The sequence below is a fragment of the Ciconia boyciana genome, chromosome 3, assembly GCF_034638445.1.
Source record: "Ciconia boyciana chromosome 3, ASM3463844v1, whole genome shotgun sequence".
Taxonomy (NCBI): domain Eukaryota; kingdom Metazoa; phylum Chordata; class Aves; order Ciconiiformes; family Ciconiidae; genus Ciconia; species Ciconia boyciana.
The window spans coordinates 115,452,220-115,476,733 of NC_132936.1; the positions used below are offsets into that span (position 1 = coordinate 115,452,220).

The 24,514-nt window shown below is 39.5% G+C and overlaps 1 protein-coding gene across 11 annotated transcripts in view; it reads left to right on the top strand.

The window, feature by feature from the left end:
- The window catches only part of MAP4K3 (mitogen-activated protein kinase kinase kinase kinase 3), a 91,431-nt gene that overhangs the window by 55,861 nt on the left and 11,056 nt on the right, over positions 1 to 24,514 (top strand). For 10 of the 11 annotated variants that reach the window (XR_012041711.1, XM_072857203.1, XM_072857205.1 and 7 more), the window contains 11 exons: positions 2,169 to 2,211; positions 3,258 to 3,420; positions 4,422 to 4,531; positions 9,402 to 9,443; positions 13,507 to 13,591; positions 14,731 to 14,810; positions 17,537 to 17,597; positions 17,684 to 17,801; positions 20,438 to 20,496; positions 23,024 to 23,127; positions 23,931 to 24,102. Coding sequence is in view for 10 of the 11 variants with exons in the window: in XM_072857203.1 (XP_072713304.1) it covers positions 2,169 to 2,211; positions 3,258 to 3,420; positions 4,422 to 4,531; positions 9,402 to 9,443; positions 13,507 to 13,591; positions 14,731 to 14,810; positions 17,537 to 17,597; positions 17,684 to 17,801; positions 20,438 to 20,496; positions 23,024 to 23,127; positions 23,931 to 24,102 (1,037 nt within the window). In the remaining variant the exon portion in view is untranslated. The remainder of the gene's footprint in view (positions 1 to 2,168; positions 2,212 to 3,257; positions 3,421 to 4,421; positions 4,532 to 9,401; positions 9,444 to 13,506; positions 13,592 to 14,730; positions 14,811 to 17,536; positions 17,598 to 17,683; positions 17,802 to 20,437; positions 20,497 to 23,023; positions 23,128 to 23,930; positions 24,103 to 24,514) is intronic. The other variant, XM_072857204.1, reaches the window with a different exon arrangement.

The following is a 24,514-nucleotide window of genomic DNA, read 5'->3' on the forward strand; positions in this document are numbered from 1 at the left end:
TTCAGTAATGTTCCAGGGCTTGGAACCTCTTGATCCCTGCTGCGTTGAAGTGCTTGCACTGATTTCTTTGTCCAATGCTTTGAGATCCTTGTTCCTTGCATGAGCTCCATCAGAACTTTCAAACAGCATTGGTTTTAGCTGCTTCTGTTGTTGTCGTGTTTCTGTGGATTTTCTTTTTCAGGTTAAGCAAGAAAGAACTTGATAGCTTCTGGAGAGGTTCCAATTCGTCTGACCCTAAGGACAGTCACCAGTGGTCTTCCAAAGAAGTCCTGGTGTTTTTTGCTTCTTCCCGTATTTCATCCTAGGTACTCTTGCCCTACAGAGAGGGCCTGACAATTTCCTGTGAGCACAGGGGTAAGCCTTGAATCCCTCAACCTTAGATCAGACAGATTCTGCATCTGTGCCTTTCCTCTTGGTATCTGCTTGAGCCCAAAGCTCTGCTGCAATATGTTGGTTCATCAGCTCAGTCTCAGATATCTTTCTCTGGAGCCCACTGAAGATTCAAGGCTTTTGTTTGATTTTATATTCTGTGAGATGGAGCTGCAATTGAAGAACACATGTGATGTTGGTCACTTCTCCCTTCAGATCCAGAACAATAGCAATGAAGCAGCTGTACACCTTCCAGTCCAAACTGATACCTCTGCATGACTCTGAAGCTGGGTGACTCATAGCAGCAGAGAATCCACACAATTCAGGGAACAATATAAAATTATCTCTCTTCACTTAATAATTTTGATTGGTTTTGATATTTCTTTTTCTCTCATGTGCAGCAAAGCTGATGATGCTTGAACTTCCTGGTTATGGATGCTGGGAAAGCAGAAATTATTGGGGCGCTCCCCTGTGTTCACCACTGATCAGTGGTGACAAACTGCACATAAACCTTGCTGTTGGAACCAGGGCACACAGTCCTTTGTACAAACATCTGTCACATTTATGCCAAATAGTTGGCTTTTTTCTTTTTTACCTTTGGCTGCCCAGTAACACTGCGATGGCTGTGTGAGATGCAGGGAAGAATATGAAAGAAAATACAAACGGAGCTTGGACACACATGACTGAGGACTTAAGCTTGGTCCCATGTTATGAAGAGAAGATGACTTCTATCACCATAGCAGCTGAAGTGCGCAACACAGGATAACCCATAATCAGAAGTCCCCTTCCAGCTTCTCTGAAATAAAAGCAACTTATAAGATGCCACGACAAACTCCTGAAAAGAATGAAGCAAAGCAGACAAGTTGATCTGTAAACAAGCAAACAGATATCTTACTACTTGGATATTTTCCCAAAACTTTGGAACATAATTTAAAAGTAAGGAAAATATTGTGCAAGAATGTCAAGTTTTCACAGTTGTATTCCTAATTTATTTAATGGAAATAATTTTCTGTTCCAGAAGATTAGGAAACAGGACAGTGTAAGAGTTTTTAAAAACATAAAAAATTTAGGAATTGAGGATTTTTTAAAAAATGCAGCATATTCTTTAAATCACAGAACCAGCAGAAGAAGAATGTTCCCCATGCTTCAGCCTTCTTGTTTCCTGCTGATATCTTGTACTGTTGAGCCAAGCTGTTGAATTGTTCTTGTGTTAAAAAGTTGTCTTTCCTGAGATTTCTGTGAAAAAAGGAGCTTGTGGAAGAAAAAAACCCCCAAAACAACCCAGACAGTAGGCTAGCTGTCCATTGCAGATGGATTTTGCTTTCATGTGTAAGGCTGTTCTGAAGAAGTCGGTGATAAATTTTTCAAGGAATGGTATTAATCAGTTTTCTTGTAACTCTCCTTTGCCCTATATACCTACAGATGGCCCTTTAGAAAAGCTCACTGATATCCTAAATCTTTCTCCTCTCAACAGTGTAAATATCAGGCCTGCTCTGCATCTCCCTGATTTCTTCTGCACAAGTATGTGCATCTTCAACAAATCAGTTCATGTCGCTCTGTGCTCTCTAGGGAGGGTCTGTGATACTTGAGTTTTTGGATAGTATCTGTGGTATGCACAGCAATAAGAAAGTGTTTGGAAGCATTCATGATGCAGTTATTTGGATATAATAGTGCTGTTGACAACAAGTTAATGGTGTTTATTTGTATGGCATTTATAAAATCCTGTATCCTCTTGAACACTGCAATACGAGGTTCAAAGAACTACATTGGATAATCTGCTCTGTTTCTTTTCTTTATAGTGCTACTATGAAACCTAAAGTGCCACCTCCTTTACCACCAAAGGTAAGTGAGGGGGATTTTGTTGCCCAGAATAAAAGGGCATTTTAAATAAATAAACAAATGCAGAAGTGTCTAAATGACTGTACTGATGGTTCTCTCACTTCAGCCATGACTTGAAGACTTGAATCGAGTTTTGAGTCAAGCGTATATCCAGGGTGTTGGCCTATGTGTTTGTAGCCTTTAATTGCAAATTGAAGTATTGCACTGTAGAGAATTTGTCAGTGTGAAAGTGCTGTTTCTGACTAATTGCACTTCTGATACTTTGGAAGGAATAAATTGGGTAGTTAAAAAATGTAGTGCCACAAGTAATTTTTAATAAAGAGCTGCCACATAAAGCATCTGCTTGCTAACTTTTGGTGCCTGAATGGTGATCTTCAGAGGCATGCCTGGATCAGATTAGGTTTTGCAGGCTGCCACTTGAAGAGTAAGTGAACCTTTTCACACTGAAGTTATCTTAATGTGAGCAAAAATAAAAAGAAAAAAACTTACTTTTTTTTTTTTTTTGGCTGGCTGTCAGTTCCCCAGGCAAAAACTGCAGGTTTGATTACTTACCCTCCTGCACTAACTATCTTTGCATAACTGAGAAGGATTTTTACAAGCAGCATTAGTGCGCCCAGTGTCTGAACAATGTTGCCCTGTGTTGGTTACATCCCCTATTTGGGATTCTTTACACAAAGTTCTGGCCGTATCATTGAATGTTCCCTAGTTTCTACTTATATGTCTGTAGACATTTTAAGTAGAAAACAGTGACATTTCCACATGCCCAATAACTGTTTGATGCGTGACTTGAATATAATGATTTTGAATTCATCCTTTGTCAATAACAAGGTTTTCCTTATTGCTATGCATTTCCTTCTAGTTTGTTTTTTGAAAAAAAATTTGCATGGCAGAACATGTTGCTTTATCAATTTACTTGTGAAAATTCCAGGATCCAAATATTGGATGTGCTTTTGTTTTTTTGGGTTTTTTTGTTTTTTCTCATTGAGAAGTAGAACGGATGCTTTGAATCTTTTTTCATTATGTTTGTATTATTACTATGTCTTTTTCAGCCTAAATCCATCTTTATCCCCCAAGAAACTCATTCTTCTGAAAATGATAATCAAGGGACAATCAAGAGATGCCCAACATCAGAGAGTCCAGCAAAATCTGCATCTCAGGTTCCACCCAGACCGCCACCTCCTCGGTTACCTCCACAGAAATCTAATGCTTTAGGTAATAAGAGTGACACCAAGAAGTATACAAATATTTCTTAAATAATCTAATGTGATTTTATTTCTACATCCTCACCTATGAACACATTAAAACATACTGTGGTAGTTTTTCTGTGGTGGGCAAGTAACAAAAAGTGCATGAAAGCCAAAATGCACAAAGAAAGCATGCTTAAACTCTTAAGAGGGTCAAACGTACCTTCTAGTAAAGTCACTGACACGATTCCTGCTGATGCCATTGGTGACACGTTGCTTTTCTAAGCAACAGGCTTATGATGTAGTGTATCAGGATTGTCACAGGGAATAAAAAAGTTTTCCTGTATATAGGTTTCAGATTCTGTCCCTGTGTGTCAACTGTTGTTGTCATTTGACATGTCAAGAACAGAGTTTTGCTTTCAAAGTTTACTTTTATATGTAATGAACTGGGTTGGATAGTATAGCAGGTAATTGTGTTTGTTTACTGTTTGTTCAGGCTGTTCCTTTTATGCTTTTGTTAGTCTGATGCTTTGAGAGTTGTCCTGGACTGGCTTGTTTTAAGCAAGCTTAATGTCCGACTCTTAATTGATATCTTGCTAGCGCTTCCTTGCTACATATTTAGTACTGCAGTTGATGTGTTACAGATTTGACTGTAACACTTAAGCATCCAGTGCTAAGAAATACCTCAAGGCTATTTATAAAGAATGAATAATTGAGGTGTTAGCTATAGCCAAGTTTTTCTTTAGATATGTTAAATACATTTTTCCTCATAACCGTGACTGCATCCCTTTCTATGCCCACAATAGGTTTGTTATATTAATTACCAAAAGCCATGGACTGAGATTGAATGTGGCTCTATAGATGGTTATATGTGCACATATAGGAACATGTATGCTTTAGAAATAAACTAGGGTATTGGAACATATTCTGACATAAGTGGAAATTTTGGCCCTTCAAAATTGTTTTTAGGCTACACTACTCTTTAAGTTGAAGGTAGAAGAATACATTTTTAAATATGAATCTTTCTAGGTAATGGAGTCACTTCTGTACAATTAAATGGTGAAAGAGAGGGATCACCACATCAACAGAATGACGCTAGAGACACTAATTTTTCAAGGAAAGAAAAGAAGGAAATACTGGTACGTATTTAAGCTTCTAGGTGTTATTTTAAAGTTGTCTCAACTGTTTTACATGTGCAATGAAAAGGAGTGGGCACACTCTTTAGTATAGAAATGATGCTGGATGGTATCTTGCTTACTTTGAATCAAAGCACAGTTTTGCTAAATTGTCTAGTTGTGATACAATCTTAAGCTGAAGTTTGAGTCAGTCTTTAATTTTCATTAGAAACTAACATAATCATGGATATAAAAGACTGACTTGCTTGTATTCACATACTTGAGAGACAGGTAATGAGAGTGAGATCCTGCAAGAGAGATGTAATGTGTTGTACTGAGCAATGACTAAGCAAATGAGGAAATTGAGGAACTTGCTGCCACCTGATGGCTTGCTGGAGGATTTGGCTGGTCCTGGGAAAGGAGCTGAATCAGGGCTGTTGCCAAATGAGTCCTCCTTCTATCCCAGATGTAGGCATACAAGCTTTTTGGTGTTCAGAGGAAAAAAGATGGAGAAATGTAGATTGAGGGTCCAGATATGCAAGCTGTTTGCCTGATGGCCTCTGGAGCTCCAGTTTTCAGGATTTAGCAGCTGGAGTTTAGTGTCAGACTTGAGCTATATATATTCATGTGAAGTTGCACTCATGGAAGGAATGCTGTTTTACACCACGTGCAATCTGATCCAGCTGTGAGCTGAGGAAAGGAAATATTCCGGCATCCCTTTCTCCTCTTCCAAGTGAGTTTTTTTTGTCAAAGCAGCAAATGGCTTCCAGAGTGGTCATTCTATTATTATCATGCAAAAGCGGGAATGTGAGATAGGAGAGAGTGGGACATCTGTAGTTAGATCAGATTAAATGTAACATGAAACTGCAGTCTTTGGGGGCTTCTTCTAAGGATGAGGTTGGAAATGTTGCTCTTTTTAGAGAATTGAAGAGGAAATAGAGCAGAAACATTGCGTGCATATTTGTTTTGTTTTGTTTTAAGGAATCATAGAATCATAGAATGCTTTGGATTGGAAAGGACCTTTATGGGTCATGTAGTCCACCCCCCCTGCAATGAGCAGGGACATCTTCAACTAGATCAGGTTGCTCACAGCCCCATCCAACCTGACCTTGAATGTTTCCAGGGATGGGGCCTCCACTGCCTCTCTGGGCAACCTGTTCCAGTGCCTCACCATCCTCATTGTAAAAAATTTCTTTCTTAAATCCAGTCTAAATCTGCCCTCCCTTAGTTGAAAACCATTACTCCTTGTCCTGTCACAACAGACCTTGCTAAAAAGTCTGTCCCTGTCTTTCTTATAGGCCCCCTTTAAGTACTGGAAGGCTGCTATAAGGTCTTCTCTTCTCCAGGCTGAACAACCCCAACTCTCTCAGCCTGTCCTTGTAGGAGAGGTGCTCCAGCCCTCGGATCATTTTTGTGGCCCTCCTCTGGACCTGCTCCAACAGCTCCATGTCCTTCTTTGCTGAGGGCTTCAGAGCTGGACACAGTACTCCAGGTGAGGTCTCACCAGAGCAGAGTAGAGGGACAGAATTGCCTCCCTTGACCTGCTGGCCACATGTCTTTTGATGCAGCCCAGGATACGGTTGGCCTTCTGGGCTGCGAGCGCACATTGTCGGCTCATGTCCAGCTTTTCATCCATCAGTACCCCCAAGTCCTTTTCCGCAGGGCTGCTCTCGATCACATCATCCCCCAGCCTGTATTGAAACCGAGGATTGCCCCGACCCAGGTGTAGGACCCTGCACTTGGTCTTGTTGAACCTCATGAGGTTCACACAGGCCCACTTCTCTAGCTTGTCCAGGTCCCTCTGGATGACATCCCGTCCTTCTGGCCTGTCAGCTGCACCACTCAGCTTGGTGTCATCTGCAAACTTGCTGAGGGTGCACTCGATCTTGCTGTCAATGTCATTGATGAAAATATTGAACAGTACTGGTCCCAGTATGGAACCGTGAGGGACACCACTTGTCAATGATCTCCATCTGGACATTGAGCCATTGACCACTACTCTCTGGATGCGACCATCCAACCAATTCCTTATCCACTGAACAGTCCACCCATCAAATCTGTATCTCTCCAATTTAGAAAGAAAGATGTTGTGGGGGACCGTGTCAAAGGCTTTACAGAAGTCCAGATAGATGACATCCATTGCTTTTCCCTTGTCCACTGATGTGGTAACTCCCTCATAGAAAGCCACTAGGTTGGTCAGGCAGGACTTGCCCTTGGTGAAGCCATGTTGGCTGTGTCAAATCACCTCCCTGTCCTCCATGTGCTCTAGCATAGCTTCTAGGAGGATCTGTTCCGTGATCTTCCCAGGCACAGAGGTGAGGCTGACAGGTCGGTAGTTCCCAGGGTCGTCCTTTCTACCCTTTTTAAAGATGGGCACAATGTTTCCCTTCTTCCAGTCACCAGGGACTTCACCTGACTGCCATGACTTTTCAAATGTCATGGAGAGTGGCTTGGCAACTACATCAGACAATTCCCTCGGGACTCTGGGATGCATCTCATCGGGTCCCATACTTATATATGTTCAGGTTCCTCAGGTGGTCACGAACCTGATCTTCCCTTACAGTGGGAGGGGCTTTAGCCCCCTGGTCCCCAACATGTTGTGCATTGACTTGGGAGGGGTGAGGAGAGCAGTTGCCAGAGAAGACTGAAGCAAAAAAGTTGTTGAGTACCTCAGCCTTCTCCTCATCTGTTGATAGTAGGTCACCATTCTTGTTCATCAGTGGAGGTACGCTTTCTTTAACTTTCATTTTCTGGTTGATATAACTGTAGAAGCCCTTCTTGTTATTCTTTGCATCCCTTGCCAGGTCCAGCTCCAGCTGCGCCTTGGCATTCCTGACCCCATCCCTACACAAGTGGGCAGCGTCCCTATACTCTTCCCAGGTTACCCATCCCTGCTTCTACTGCCTGTGCAGTTCCCTCTTGCTTTTTAGTTTGACCAGCATGTCTTGACTCAGCCATGCTGGTCTCTTCCCTTCCTTGCCTGATTTCCTACATCTGGGGACAGAGAGCTCTTGCGCTTTATGGAAAGCATCCTTAAAGATCTGCCAGCTCTGTTCTGCTCCCCTGTCCCTAAGGACTGTTTCCCAGGGGGTCCTACTGACTAACTCCTTGAAGAGCTGGAATTTTGCTTTCCTAAAATTTAGGGTCGTGACTGTACTCCTCGCCTGTTCCATATCCCTCAGGACTGTGAACTCCACCAATGCGTGATCACTGCAGCCTAGACTGCCTCCAATCTTGACATCACTGATGAGCTCACTTGCATTGGTGACCATCAGGTCCAGTATTGCATCACCTCGGGTAGAGGTGTCTATTACCTGGGTTAAGAAGTTATCCTCAATGCACTCCAGGAGTCTCCCGGATTGCCTACAGCTTGCCATGCTACTTTTCCAGAGATGTCAGGGTGGTTGAAGTCCCCCAGTAGGACAAGAGCTTGCAAGCGTGAAGCCTCCTGTAGCTGGAGGAAGAAGGCTTCATCAGTAGGCTCTCCTTGATTGGGTGGCCTATAGTAGACATCAACCACAACGTTCCCTTTGTTGCCTCGGTCTCTAATTCTTACCCATAAGCTTTCGACCTGCTTGTGGCTGTTCTTCAGGGACAGCTTTTCACACACTATCCATTTCTTGATATAGAGGGCAACACTTCTGCCCCTCTCCCCCTTCTGAATAGCCTGTAGCCGTCAATAGCCACACTACAGTCATGGGATTCGTCCCACCAGGTTTCAGTAATGGCAACCAGGTCATAGCTTTCTAGTAGCATGGTAGCTTCCAGCTCCTCCTGTTTGGTGCCCATGCTGCATGCATTTGTGTAGAGACACTTTGTCTGGGCTGTCAGCCATGTCATCTTCCTAGTGGAACACCTCTTATTTCCCTTAAGGTGTTCCACAGAAGTTTCGTTGTTGGCTTCTACTACCTCAGGAGCTGCCAGCTCATCTCCGCAAGACTTTGTGGTGCAGTGTCCCCAGCACGCCCCTGGGCAACAGGTTGAGGGCCCATACTAGCACCCTGTCCCTCTAACCATTGTGTGTCCTCCACACAGTATTACTGGAAGTGCCAGTAATACTGGCAGTACTTTGGAAAGTATGATTTCCTGAACTGCTTTGAACTTGGCATTTGAAATTGTGTGTTTGAAGTTTCCTGTGTTACCTGTAAAATACATTTCTTCGGAAGCCTGTTTTTACTGGGAGAAATTGATACTGATACAGGAAAGTGGGTCTAGTACTGATTGATAGAATTTAACGCTGCTTGTAATATTGAACAATTGATGCAATATTGCTTAAACTTTGTATTGCTGGATATGGCATTCTTTTAGGCATCATCGTAATGTGAAAATGCTGTGCAATAGACTCTGCGGACATTCAATGAGGAGATATTCGGGAATCATAGTAGAGGTTTTAATGAAAGAAAATGATACAGGTAGTTTTTGGTGTGTGGTCACTAGAGACACGTGGTTAGAAAACTCATACAGAATTATGGAAGTGTCAATTGGAAGGGAGGTCTCTAGCCTAACCTCGTGCTTAAAAATGGGATGGTAGCCAAAGCTCAGCTATGGCTTTCAGATCTAGTACACGTGGCATTGGACACAGCAGAGCGTCCCAGTAGGTGCCTAGTGCCTTCCATTCAGCGTAAGGTAGTAATACACAACACAACTCTCTTTATTGTCTTAAAAAATCTGCAGGGAGTGTTTTGTATCTATTTCTTATGTAGATACAAGTATTGGCTGTTTATTTTCTCCTAATATAATTATGCTCAATTATTTATCAAGTGCTTTTAACAGCATTCTAAAAAAATTGTTAGACTTGTATTTCAGTTATGCTTTAGTGTGGGGAGAGAATATGCATGTTCATGCATATGAGTGCATGTGAGTGTAAACATACTTTTAAACTTTTATTTTCTAGAAACCAATTAGTAATGGCCTTCCTCCCACACCTAAAGTACACGTGAGTATTACTGAATCATACCAATGCATGTTGGAAGCAGAGCATGTTTTCTTACTAAAGCTGAGAAAGTACACTTTTTTTAAATGTTTGTAGTATTAAAAAAAAAATAAATTATAAAAGTCACTATCTCTTAGAAATGTTAAGCCACAGATATGGTATTTCAGAAACCACCCTTGATTTTGTGCTTCTGAAGTAAATTTTGGAAAGTTTTTTGTTTGTTTGCTTCATTGAAAAGTAAATGAGAGTTCTGTGACTAATGTCACAGAAGTACTTTCAGCGTACTGAAGGTACTTACTGATCTGAGGAGCTGATGCCTCTCAGGAATTGCAAATAGCTCAAAGTTTATACTATGCAGCTCTAGGTTTCAAAACTGAAGATAGGATTCACAGATGTCTTAGGGCTGGAAATAACTGTTAACAGACATCTATGTGCACCTTCATAACAAAGCAAACTAGAATTTCGTTGTAATATCTGCACGGACTTGTCACTGTGCTTTTAGCCAGCACTGTGATCCGAAGAGCCAGTCTTTCCTTCTTGACTATTTGTTTCTGCCCTCACCACTCTCCTCCTTGTGTGCTGGAGCATGCATTCGTGTAGTTGTACTGTGCACCAAATGGGGGATTCATCTGATTTTAAACTAACCTTTTTGCTACATGACTCCTAAGCCAGATAAGTTTCTCATCTTTAGATAAGAAAATAAAATTCTACAAGGATGTGTAAGTGCAAATGATATTTTTTTGCTTCCTACCCATTTTAGAGAAGCAGGACAGGTTAAGGTAGATGTCATGCTTCTGTTCTTTAGAACTGTAAACTCTTGCATAAATGCACAGGTTTGTTCCAAAGCTCTGAATTCTTGATATGTTTAGCATTGTTTATTGAGGTCAATCCTGTTTTAGTACACTAAATATTAAACTAAATGCATGGCGTAGGGATGCATAGTTTAAACTAGTGGATGACAGAAGTTTGGAAGCACTCCTAGCATTGAAAAGAACTGAATCATCATGGGGAGGGGGAAATAAGATAGGAATGGAATGCGACATTCCATGCGACATGGAATGCGACATTCCAGCGACTGGAATGAGAAAAAGGGTAAAAAATAGTATAGCTCAAAATGAAGTCATACGTGTTGAACTTTTGCCACAAACTTCAGGGACAGGCCATCAGAGAATGACTGTGAGTTGCTAATATAATGAAGCTGTAAAAAGAGACTGACTAAATAGGAAAACTTTTGAAGCTGATCAAATGAGTCTTTGGGTATTGGACTGCTCTCTGCATGTTCATACACCTTGGTAGTGCACTAATTCTCTGGTTCTGCTGGTCCTCAGGTTGAAAACTCTTTCCCCTCTCTTCCTCTTCCCTCATCACACCTTTTATGTGTAACAAACTTTTTAACCTTCCTGTGAAGTGTTGAAGACTGATTTGGCACTTACATGTTCCTCTCTGCCTGCTGTCTGCGTCAGTTGCCAAATAACAAAAATTTGGGTAGGGAAGGGGTTTTTCTCCCAGGTCATTGGGATTACTGGACTTTTTACTTCTCTCTATTGTGGAGCACGTTTTGTATCCTAACATCACCTGGGAGTCTTTTTTAACAAATCCCTGCTACTGCAAGTAAAACTTTGACAATATTTCATTCTCTTCTTTTTCTGTGTTCTGATTCTTGTTGTATCAGAACTGTTTGTTCTGATTCATTGTTCTGATTCTTGTTTGTTTGGGTTTTTTTGATTTGTGGTTCTTAAGTATGTTGCTGAGTGGTAAGAAGTGTTTTGTGTTCTCACTGTCCTCTAAAACAGATGTTCTGGGGCTCTGTTTAAAATGGTATCTATGCATGATTGCCTGTGACTCTAGAGATTTTGTTCAACTTTCTTGGATAACACAGTCTGGAAGTGTGTTTTTCCCTGCTATTTTAGGTGGCTTGCAGCACAGGGAGACCTGTTAGATCCTACCAGTGAGGGAATGCCTGCTGAAATTCCCCTGAGACTTAAATGCCTCCATGGCAGCAGTCAGATCAAGCAGCCTTACTCCAACCTTTTATTTCATGTTTGTGGGGTTTTTTCCCCACTAGCAATTCAGGTCAATAATTTGTCTGATTCTCAGCTGTATCCTTGAGATTTGTTTGGTATTTAGAGATAATGCCCTCAGGCTCCGTTTACCCTTCTGAGGCATTTGCAGCAGCTTATTGGCTCTGCAGGCTTCCTGGAGATCAGGGCTGAGAATGGCCAAAGGTAAAGGATTAGTCTCTTCTGATTTCCATCTCCTCCTTCTTTCTTATCCAACTGACCACTGCAGAGCTCAACTAGGTCTTAGCAGTGAGCACAGCTTCCCTCCACTGTGCAGCATCTCTCTTCAGTGCTTGGAAAGGGTCAAGGAGAATTGCGTAGCTGGTTACAGGAGCAGCAGAAAAACCGATATTCTAGGAGATCAGTGCTTTGAGTGTCATCTAGTGTATTTTCTGTGAGTGCCTTTCAGTGCCCTTTGCACTTGGGAAGAGGCTTCCATAAAACTGCCAAAAAAACCCCTGTATTGTTTTTCTTGATATCATCCCTCCTTCAAACTCCTTGCTGCCAAGGGATTTGACAACATTGAAGCTGTCAGAGCCTTGAGGTCACTCTGTGTCAGTATCTTCTCATGTTCCTGCCTCACATATATCTTTTATCTTACTTCTGTTCTTATGCCTGCAGAAGGATCACCTCATTGTCTAGCAAGCAGCCAGCTCTCTGCCTTGGTACTCAGACTTCTGCAGTAGTACTAGCAGTGCTGAAGTCTTTCCCCTTGTCTTTGTGCAATGGAGTCTTTCATGTATTGCTGATTACCTTAATGAATTTGATTCTTCCCTCACATAAGTATGTATGGACAAACTCATGGACTTCATTATAGTGATGCGAGAGTGAGAGATGTCCGAAGCACAAAGAAAGGTCTAACTTCTACTGCTTTTCATTTTAAAGGGTTAATTGTGAAGTTTTTTCTCTTTTATTTTCTTATTAGGCTAAACTATGTTCAGAAGTGACTGAAATGTGTGCAGACTTTCTTATTCAGCAACAGGTTAAAAAAAAAAATTGTCCCAATTGTTAACACAAGAGCTATTTGGTTAATTCAGTTTATAGATGGATAATAATTCAGAAAGTATTAATATAAAGTGAAAACATTGCCATTCTGTAGCTGTATTACAGAGTATGTAGCTTTGCATAAAGGTGATATCTGCCTATATTCAGGATGGCAACCCTTACTTATGACTGGTTCATATATTTGACCATCATTTGATAGATGATAACATTTCACTTTACTAATTGTTGTTTACTACCGCATCATTCCTTTTCATCTGCAGTACTATTGATCAGCTCTGTTTCTTAACAAAATAGGATGGGTAATTATGTTGACATTTGAGGGGAAAGGAGGAAGCCCTGGGTTTTGCTTTTCTGTCATCTTGAAGCAAATTTACTAAGTATTCTTATAAATGCCTACAAATGCTTGTGCTTCAGTAGGGGGAAGATGGAGGGATTGATTATGTTATACTATGCAAGACACTTAATAGGCAAACTGAGTTTATTAGGGTTATGCTGAACAAGGAGTGGGATCTTATACCAGAGGTTTCCCTTTGGGAAGCAATGAATATTGAAAATAAGTTAATTCGAAACAACTAATAGAGAATCTGCGACCTAGATTTTGATTGTTGCGTGGCCTAGAGTTTTATTTGAGATATGTGAAATATGGCAAGAATAAAGTTTCTCTGAGACTTTCTAAAGTCACAAAATTCAGGAACCTTTTTCAGGTTTGTCGCCTTTGTAGTAAGTGTGTGCTTAGACTATTAATTTAAGAGCTAATTATGAAATGCTAATTCTGGTATGTTTGTTCGGAAAGGTCTTATGCACAAAGGAAAAATCACTTCAAAAAAAACCAAAACAAACCAAACCCTTTGTCAGCTTGTTGTCTGGACGAGGTTATTTTCCACATGGCAAATGAAGCTACTCTTAACCTTTTGTTACTACTTTAAGTAAAAATAATCCTACTGGAAATGTCACATTTTAATTTTTCATATGTGTATTTTTAATTGTTTTTCATTCTATAGATGGGTGCTTGCTTTTCAAAGGTTTTCAATGGCTGTCCATTAAAAATTCATTGTGCAACATCATGGATAAATCCAGATACAAGAGGTAGTATATTACATATACTTTACCCATTTTGTCCTCAGATTTCAAGAGTGCTTAGATGAGCAAGACTATTCCTTTTAAAATAGACATATTGTAAAACAAGTTTATTTATATAAGCAGAAGTTCTTCTTTAATTATGCCACTGCTGTTTGAAGTTCAATGTTGTTTGTTTAATTATGTTAAGATATATATGGGGTGCAGTTTTCAGCTTTGATTAAAAAGAATAAATTACATACCAAAGGTAAAAAATTTTTGTTTGTTTGTTTTGATTTAAGACTCTTCTCAACATTTTAGTCCAAAAGATGCCAATCCTAATTTATTTTTTAAAAATCTGACTTCTGGAGATCCTAGTTGAGATTGATTTCTTTATCATTTACTTGATATTCCCCCCCCAGTCTTTCTGGTCCTACAGGTTTCTGCAACTCTCTATTTTTGCATATGTTTTAGTGTTTTATTAAATAGCCTGATGAAAGGGATAATTGGTAACATTGTACTCACATTGCCTGCAACTTCACCTTTTGATTATAGGCTGTATAGACATGCTACTGAGCCAGTAAGCAAAAAAATACTTAAGTTTTTTAGAAACTGAAATTATGGAAGTCAATCTTTTGCAGCTGACATCATCTCAGTATGAGATGTCTGTCTTGTTTGAATGCCTAAATGTAATCCGGGGTATTAATTATGTTCAAGATGTGAGGCACCCCCAAAATACTGAGAAAACATTCCAGTCAATACTGCTGTTGAAGTACTCCAAAAGATGACTATGAATATGTCACAAAATATATGGAAATGTCTAAGCAGGAAAATCTGTATATGAGGAAATTATTCATATGAATTCTTGCTTATGGTTGTATCACTGCTGGTTTTTATTCCAATTGTTAGTCACAAAAAAAGGACTCATCTTTCCTAATGTCTTAAAACAGCCCCAATCACAAATTTAAGCTGCTTTAGCAAGATTAATTTTCCATGCTTTCAAATGCCGTAACTATTATAGATTGGTTTGTTTCAATGTGTGTAATTGTTTTAAGTCTTTTTTTCTTCTTTTTTTTTTGGGGGGGGGGGGGGTAAAGAGCTGCATACTCTTATTAAAACACACCTTCCTTAAATCAGGATTTCTATTTTTTTGTTGTTTGTGTTTGCAGATCAATACCTGATATTTGGTGCAGAAGAAGGTATTTACACACTGAACCTCAATGAACTTCATGAAACATCAATGGAGCAGGTATATTTCTGTTTTGATATTTTGGAAAAAAATACATCTTTGTCACTTTTTTTAGCAACTCAGATTAATGTTGTATAATCCTTGTAAAAATTGACTTTACCACAATTACATAGGCACTAGCTACACTGAGAATTTCCTTAAATGTTTACTATTGAGGATACCTTTCAGTCATGTTTAAGTTTTTCGTAGGCTGAACGATGTTTAAGTAGGAGATCTGCATATATCAATGTGTTGAACTTCATCGTAGTGCATTGTCCTGCAGTTAAATGATTTTTTAAATAGTATGGAATTTCCCTGATATATTTTGGATGAAAGCTTCTATTTTCTTTAAAGCTTTGTTACAAGATAGAATATTTGCAACAAACATTGCGTTTCAGCTACAGGGAAGCAAGGATATCCTTTATACACTAGATTCCATTATTTTGGTCTTAAAAGCAGCTTTGCTGATGAGACTCAGCTTACTGAATCTCAATTAAAACTCTGTCTTTGCAGAATCTTAGAAATAGTAATTTTTTTGAGGGGATAGTAGGAAGGGGGAAATGCCAATTGCAGGCTTTTCTCTATGGTGTCTTCTCCAGCTCTTTTGTTAATCTGCAAGAGACTTGTTTTCTTTCCTGCCTTCTCCCTAACTTAGGGAGCTGTGCATCTGCCATCAAGATGGAGGAATTTGCAAGGACAGCCTTCACACTGTAAGCTGGAGGCACTAGTGTTTGTTCATCTTCCAGGGTTCAGACGTTGTAGATATGTCTGTTGTGTTGAGAAGAAGGCCTAGCTAGCTTGCACTGAGCTCCATGTAACCCATAATCACACTGGTGCTTGAGTTAGCCAGTTTAAAGTTAGCTCAGGTACCTCTCTGCTGCTACACTGCAGTTGTAAAACCTACCCTGAGAAATACCACTAATACAATAATCCTTGCAGGCCAGGCAGACCAAGGAAAGTTTTGTTTCTTTCTTTTCTTTTGGTTTGTTTTTTTGGTTGTGGGTTTTTTGTTTTTTTTTTAAATTGGCAAGGAGAATAGGTGTAATGAAACTCATGCTTTCATATCCATCCTTGTTTTCTCTAAGCACCATGTTCTGCAGTGCATTGCCTAGTGAGCTTTTAGGGAAATGTTTTAATAACCACTTAGAGATGAGAAGAGATGCTTGTAAAAACAGCCAGTCATGTGTGGAACAGGAGGAATGAGTGATAGGTCAGTCAACCTGCAAATTTGAAGTACTGCTGTTCTTCTCTAATCCTCAGATCCAAACCTACGAAGTCACAATATGCTTATGCAGCTACAGAAGATCAATCAAACTTGCACATTAAATTTTGATACAGCCAGGCTGGTAGATTATTACCGTAGGTTTTTCTTACAGTGTATTTAGGTTATGAGAAGACTTCAGGAATAGAAGTGCACCCTTTGTGCTAACCATTTATTACATTGTTATTTATTATAATGGACAATAGGGCTTATAATAGCATTTTCAAGTTCTGTGTTTCGCTTCATTGTTTACTCTCTAGGTCTGATACAATTCAGTGTAAAAGCAAAAGTAGTATCCTTGGTTATTTTTCACTACATTCCATTTCACTAATGGACAAAGCAGAAATAACATACATTTCCAGGAGTATAGCACAGCTTCAAGATTAATCTCTTGCTCTTTGGCAGAAAAATCTTTCAATTAATTTACATATCTCTTCAAATCTTTCTCATAAACCAGCAGTGAGGGGCTTTTTGTTGTTTGGTGGTGTTTTTCTGTTTGGTTTTTGTTTGGTTGGGTTTTTTTGTTTGGTTTTGGTTTTTTGGTTTTTTTTTAAGAGCAGATGAAATGTCCTCCTGAGTGGTCTGTCTAGCCCAATAGTCTATTTCCTGAAGTGGCAGTAGGAAATGCCCATGAGCTTGGCCACTGTCTGCTGTCCGTTCTCCTCAGACTCCACTACAGTCATTGAACTGGGGAGGATTCCTGCCTATTTGCTTTCTGTGTCCATTTACCTGTTGGACATGAGTATGTCTAATCCCTTGTTTACACTGTTGATACCTTCCAACTCCATGACCTCTTGTGGCAACAAGCTCCAGAAGTTATATGAGAGGGTAAAAAAGTACCATCTCTTTTTAATCTTTTGTTTTTTATTATTATTTTAAAGGATGTCTTGTTGGTTTCAGCCCCATCTTTGTAGTAATTGTGGGGTTTGACAAATAACAATTTTGCCTTGACCATTTGTTGCATTCCTTGATCACTTAAGTGAAATGTGTAATCATATGCAGATGGAGAGTCCCTTCAAATACCAGTTTTAATTGTTTCAAGAGGTTTGGACTACCACAGGCTTTAGAATGGCTATGGTTTGTTGACCATGCTTTGTTTACTGAAGTTTATGTTGTTAAGTTTTTCTCCTCTGAAGGAGAAAGTTTGGTGCTTTTTAAAATTTTTTTAAAAGGATGGATTGATCTTTATAATGATGTCTTGTGGGCTAATTATAGTCTACTTTAAGTCATGAATATGAAATGTGCTAATTGTCTAAATGTTAATGTGTATGTTAAATATAGTGTGTGTGCCTAAGATTGTCTGAATTAACTCTGGAATCCAGGTAAATATTACTTGGCTTAAGCTAATTTCTGCTACAAAAAGCAAACCAGTATTAGTTTTGTCCTGTCGTCTATGCAGGTATTAATTGATCAACTTAATGTGCTCATGTTTTGTGTATATCAAATTGAATGCTTTTCTTTTTTTGTTTTTCCTTCCCTTTATCAGCTATTTCCTCGAAGGTGTACGTGGTTATATGTCATGAACAATTGCTTGTTATCAATATCTGGTAAGTTACTGTGCTATCTTTGAGTGGTAGTGCTGATAAACATTTGTTTTCATATTTAAAGTGTGGTTTTGTTTTCTAATTTCCAGGTAAAGCTTCTCAGCTTTATTCCCATAATCTACCAGGACTCTTTGATTATGCAAGGCAAATGCAAAAGTTACCCGTTGCTATTCCAGCACATAAACTCCCTGACCGAATACTTCCCAGGTAAATACACATCATCAGATAGATCGAAATATCTTAATTCTGGGAGTCCAGGATATGCTTGTGAAACTGTGAGAATACCAAATAATGTGGAGCTGTGTTCACAGATTGCCACTAATAACTCATATGGGCATTAATCAGAGGGTAGACCCCTAAATTTGCACGAATCAAGATGTGAATATACTCTTATTAGAGAAGTAGGTTTTGGTACATCTTACCTTCTCATCGTGAAGCCTCTTCTTTCTGGGCATAGCTCTTTCCAGGTATAGTCTAGTATGGTAAATCCTGATTGTACTTGATGCTAAACAAAATCTACAGTCAGTATTGTACCTGTGATATTTCAGGCAACTAGAAATGGTGATCTTACATTAGTTACTCTGGGCAGTATCTTTCCATTCTATCAAAAAAAAAAAAAAAGTGGGGATGTGTAATCTCTTACTACAGAGGGAATGGGCTCATGGGTTATTTTGAAAGCTGGGAAGAGTAGAACTCGAGTACAGATTTGACATTCATCATCGGCTAGTAATTTTTCGCTGGCCAGTGTAGAAGATACTTTTGTCCCCAGATGCCTACAGCACGTTGTGCGTGCAGTCCTTCCAGCTTTATTTACTAACAAGCTCATACAGAATCCCAGAGACTGGGTACAGTGCTGGCTGCCAAACAAGCCTTAGGAGCCCATTCAAATCCAAGAGGAGGAGGTAGTAACACTAATCTAGTTTGCAGAGAAACCTTTGATTCTTAAAATGTATAGTGAATCACTGGTTCTTCTCATATAATAGCCTTTCTGTTAGGAAATTGTATTCTAGAAGACCTGATTCTCTGCTACCTTTGGTTCTATTAACAGCCTATTAACACTTAATTCTTGGATTCAGGAAAGGCTTCTTACTTGGTCATCTGCAAACATAATGGTGCAACACATGTCTGAAAATTGTGTTCTTCCTGGAGGCTAAATTCTAATTACCTAAGAGATAATTTGTGCTTTGAATTGTCTTCTGTGTGCCTGCACCACTGTTCTGCTCCTCTCTCTTCCCAGCTAACTTTGGCTAGGTGACTTTGGCTTGAGGACTGCATCAGTAGTGGACTAATAACCATAATTATCATAAGGATCATGTGAGGAAAACCTTCAGACTATATTCACCCTGAAATGACGCCTCACCTAAGTTGCAGAGGGCTCAGAAAATTTATTGTCCAGTCATGTCACTTCCCAAGAAAAATGCAGCAGAACCTGAATGTGCGAGTGCCAAGCCAGTCATTCAAAGGCAGGAGAGATTAATTTAGATAATCCATTTTGCTGTTTTATCCCTTGCTGTAAGGCATCAGGGTAGTACCATTTAGCTAGGCAGAAGTAGTATATTTGAAGTATTTAGAAGAGCATAATTTTTTTTTCCTACCAGACCACAAAGTGTATTCTTCAGCAAGTTCCTGGATACCATGATGATGAGTGCTACATGAAAAATGTAGACATGTTAAAAGCAAAGTTTTTGGTAGAGAAAATGCAAAGCAAAATAGAATTCAAAGTAATTTATGAGGTTCATATATTCATTTGCAAAATGGTCTAAGCTCAATTTATGATACTCAGGAGGCAAACATTCAGTAACAGAAAATATGTCTGTGATAAGTCTCCTTTCCAGCTTCTTTCCTTTGAGTGTCCTTGAGCAGTTCCTTTCAAACCTTCCATGACTTCTTCCAACCAAAATTTGTGGCCAGTACTCAGTTTTCATGCTGCTGCATTATTAGTCACTTCTGGACAGCTTCATTTGAAATGCTATGGCAAGTATTTTCCTAATTCATAGCTTTGACTGCAGCATCTATCTATCACTCCACTTATTCCCATCTTTTTCTACAGCATCAAATTAGTTATTTTTACTGTCAAGGCTACTACAATCTCCATACTGTCTGTTATCTTCTAGTCTGTATAAAAACACCGATTCCCGCTACTGGCAAATAACATCTTCTTCCCTGGCTTATCTGATAAATTTTCAAGTAATTGTTTTCGTGATCTCTCAGGGAGTATCCCCTGCATATGAGAAAAGATCTCACAAAGCTGCCTTCCAGTCCTCCTTCAGACCTCCTCTTGAAACGCATGCTGTGCTGCCTATGAAAAGTTTTGTAAAATTTAAGCTGTTAGTTTGCAAGGACTGTTGCCCAGCAAGCTATCCAGTATGGCATCATTTCCCACACCCCTTGGGTCCATGTGTCTTGTCTTCGAACTATAATGTTCTTGGGACAAGAGTGGACTTTGCTGTCTGTGTGGTATCCAGCACAAGATGCAATAAGTTACAGCATTACAAAGAATGATTAGGGGAGTACCAATAGGCTATCCAGGCATATGTATAAATACATATAATTAAATAGCAAGAGATAGTGGTAAATGACACTTGAAGGTACTGAGGTAACTATTCCTCTCCATTCCTGACTGTTAACTGCATTCATGATGCTGCGTAACTGAGCAGCATCTCAGTGCTAACAGAGGGATCACCATGTGTGTTCTAGATGTATCATTTTGAGAAAAATATACCAATAAATATATTTTTAGTTTTTCTGGGGGGCAAATATAATTTTCCCACCAACAACTCTCTAAAAAGCAAATTCATTCAATTATTTTAGTTGATCAATAATTCTGTATTTATATCTTGTAGGAAGTTTGCAGTGTCTACAAAAATTCCTGACACTAAATGGTGTCAGAAGTGTTGTGTTGGTAAGTAAAGATCTGCAGAATAAATGCCAAGAAGCAGTACAAATGGTGGCAGTATTAAGATTACTGAGTCAGGTTTAGGAGGTAAAGGGAGAAGAGACTTTTGTCATTATTATGAAACTATGCATTTGCAGACAGTGAGCTTGTTCAGGTTAGTCCTTGTGTTTAAGCAGTGAAAACTTTCCCATTTTGCTCTTTATGTTTAAAGACAATTCTCAAGAAATGCAGAGAAGCAGAATGCATGTCAAATTTAAACCAGCCCTCAGGAAGAACGTCATCTCCATGGATGGAGTGACTTAAAGAAGTTTACCATCAGACTGAAGTAGCCTGACTTCCTACCACAAGTTCCAGTTATCAGTATTGGATAATAAAAAGCAAGGAATATTTTCAGTTCTTTGAGGACAGTGTTGTCTCTGAAGCCTTTATAGTGTGTTCAAAGTGCACTACTGAAGTGTCAAAGCTGCACTGTGTTAAGACACATTTTAAAAAGGGGATGGGGGCAGATAGATTAAAAACAAAACAAAAACCAGGAAAAGTAACTATGGATGATTTCTCGGGGTCGAGCTCTTGTTCCTGGAAGTGTTTCACCTGGTGTTCCATAATCAAATGTTTGGTGTGAGGAGTTGTATTATACAGGAGATTTTCAGAGACTCAGTGGTAAGTGAGCTTCTTGTCATTTATCCTAACAAAAATCTCCACAATACTGCTAAAACATCTGATGTTTGATATCACTTCTTTGTCCAGCTCACCTGTTAAAACTTGACTTTTTCTGGGATACAAATCCTCTAGGGTGTGGTAGGGTGTTAATGATATGTACTGTGTATGTCCAGGCCTTGCCCTAATTGAGGCATCTAGTCAAGCTGTGAATGTTAATGGCTGCTGAAGGGAACACCCAAAGGGGTGGAGTGACATGGATCAGAGTAGGTACGAACGCTGGCTTTCTAACATGAAAATTAATTTGGAATTCCATACGTTTTCAGGTCTCTTTATGAAATGAGAAACCTGGTGGTGTGCTCCTCTGTAATCTTACAGTTTCTGTACTAACAGGCACAGAATTTAACAAGACTGCCATGGGACTTGGCATTATGGGGGAGGGAGTTTGCTGTCCTGGCATTCAGAGATAGCTTAGCCTAATAAGCCTGGAGTCCTCCTTGCATGATAGGCATAAGTGATGATTTGTGATGGCAACAAGGGCAGCTGCAAAAAGCAGGTCCAAGGGGAGAAATGATAGATTCCCCTCTCCTGCCCTACTTATCACGTGCAGCCTGAGCCTCCATTCCTGCTGGCGGCATAAGTATCCCTTTGGCCTGGGGGAAGCAGCAGTGCCACAGGAGGCAGAAAAAGACGAGAACTTCTGGTCTTGTTTCTCCACCTTACAGGTATTGGTAATTGCACGTTTTGTGGTTTCTGCTGCTGAGTTCAGCCTTACTAAGGGTCACACCAAGCGTTATTTGCTACAGTTTGCAGTCGGTTTGACTGATGTTGAGTGAAACTTGGATTAATGAAATTAAGCTTTGTTTAAGGTGCCAAGGGATTGCTAGTGGATTTCCTTGGCAGTAAGGTAGTGTGAGTGTATTTCACTTATGTAGATAGTACCGGATTGTAGAAGCTTGTTATCTGAACTGTGTTGTTAATGCCTGATGGCCTACAGTTGCTTTACTGCACTTTAAAATCTGGTCTTTAGATGTAATTGTACAAAGTGTGAAGTAACACTTGGTTGTCTTAATGGATATGCTGGCAGTGCTTAAGGAGTGAAATTTTGTCAATACTGTAGAATTAAAGTTGTGAAACTTCAGATTTCACAGTGCCCAATTTTGCAACTTTATTCTCTTCCAATTTTTGATTGAGTTCTGACAAACAATAGAAGAAGAGCAGTTGAGTGGAAATAGATGATGTTACTTAAAAAAAAAAAAATTTCCTGCTGTTCTAGAAGTGTTCATCAGAAATATATAACTCCTGGATTTCAGATTCGCTGTGACAGTGCTTGGAAGGCAGCTGAGCAGTTCTCAACTGACAGTGATTGTTCAGTGCTTGCTGGATAACTGTCTATGTGTCATAAAAAAAGCCATTCTTTAACAGCTTCTCATGATGATTTGGAGATAGCTTAGGCAAACAAACACAGTGGAGCAAGATACTTCAAATGTGTATGCAGTCAACTATTTTTTTAAAGACTATCTAAAATAGTAAATCCCACCTACCAGTCTAAAAAAAACAACAATAAACTTTATTTTGAGTTGGAGAGGTGAAACATACCACAGCACTCTTGTGAGAGTCATATTTATTATGGCTTATTTGGCACCAGCTACTAGCTGTTCATGCCTGGTGGAAGGGTAGCCCCTGCTCCAGCATGCTCACTGTCACCATTTTAATAGTGTGGATGCTGACTTTTCAGCAGCTTCCTTATATAAAAGATTAAAGTGGTGGTGGTGGGTATTTTCCAAAAGTATATGGACTGTTATTTAGTTGGAAATTGTTTATAATCTGTATTTGCTTAGTACAATAATGTACTCTACCTCTCCTTTTTTGGCAGTGAGGAATCCCTACACGGGCCACAAGTACCTTTGTGGAGCACTACAGTCTAGCATTGTTTTGTTAGAATGGGTTGAACCAATGCAAAAATTTATGTTAATCAAGGTAATATTATGATAAGGTGAAATACTCTCGTATTCAGTTCTCTTTATCTTGTAATGACTTGTTAAGAAATAAGTATTAGCCATTTCTTGAGTTATTAGACTTTTCTCTCGGTTTCTGTTAAATTACATTGAAAATAGCTATTTAAATGTGTAATGTGTATTAACAGACTCAAAATATTTATAGGAATGTTCTTGTTTTTGTGGTGCACTTCAGTTAAAGAACAAAGCCCTTCTCTCCATGAACATTGCCTTTTAGTTGCACAGTAAAAAGAACTCTGGCTGACAGACGGAGGCATGGTGGAGCAGAGTGATAACATGGGTTAAGAGCAGACTTGCTCCCATACCAGAGAGAAGGTAGCCACTTATTCTATGCTTTGTGACACTGGAGGTGCACAGAAATGCTTGTTATCTCCCCATCTGACACCACTTGAAGAGATGGAGCCATGGTGGACTCATGTTTGTAGAGAGGCAGCTGCTCTAACTTGATCAGCTTGGGAAACAAGGCTTAGAGACTCCATAGCCAGGGAAAGTAATGATGGATATAGCACTCTTGTAATCTGTGGGCAGCTGCACAGGACACACATGATGAAAGGCATCCTATCTTATTTTAACTGAACAGACATGAAGTCTCTATAAACTTCTTAAATCAGGCTTTATGTATCTATCAATTACTGTTATCTGAAGAAGTAAACTTAATGTTACAAAATATATGGCATAAAATTTACCATACGCTTTAAATAGCTAATAGCAACTCAGACTAAACTTGTTTCCCTTCTAATACCTATTTTTTGTTTCTTAATCTAGCACATAGATTTTCCTGTACCTTGTCCACTGAGATTGTTTGAAATGCTGGTAGTCCCTGAGCAGGAATTCCCTTTAGTTTGTGTCGGTGTCAGTAGAGGAAGAGACTTCAACCAGGTGGTGAAGTTTGAGACTGTCAACCCAAATTCTACCTCTTCGTGGTTTACAGAAACAGGTTTGTGTGCTGTTGTAATTGCATTCAGAAATGTTCCTTGCTCTTCTATTATAGCTGAAGCACTAGAAAGGTAGTTTCCTCTGAGGAAACTAATAGTTAAATCATTAAGGGTAAGTGATCATTGTAGTTCTCAGTTTAAAGGGGTATCTGGTTGTACCTGCTTGCACATGCACTTTTTTTCTGGATGTTTCTGCTTGTCGAACTGATTGGATTTCTTGAGATTTTGAGTATAGCAGAGGATGGAGTTGTGGTTTCTTGCATTTCCATAAATCAGGCTGTACTTTACTATTACCCACAGTGCTGTTCTGTGCTCTACCCTGGCACCATGATTTCTGTTTATTTAATAGATTTTAATAGAATTGCACTCTGAGCAGTTTCTTTCAACATCACTGTAGGTGTGGTTTGACTCTCC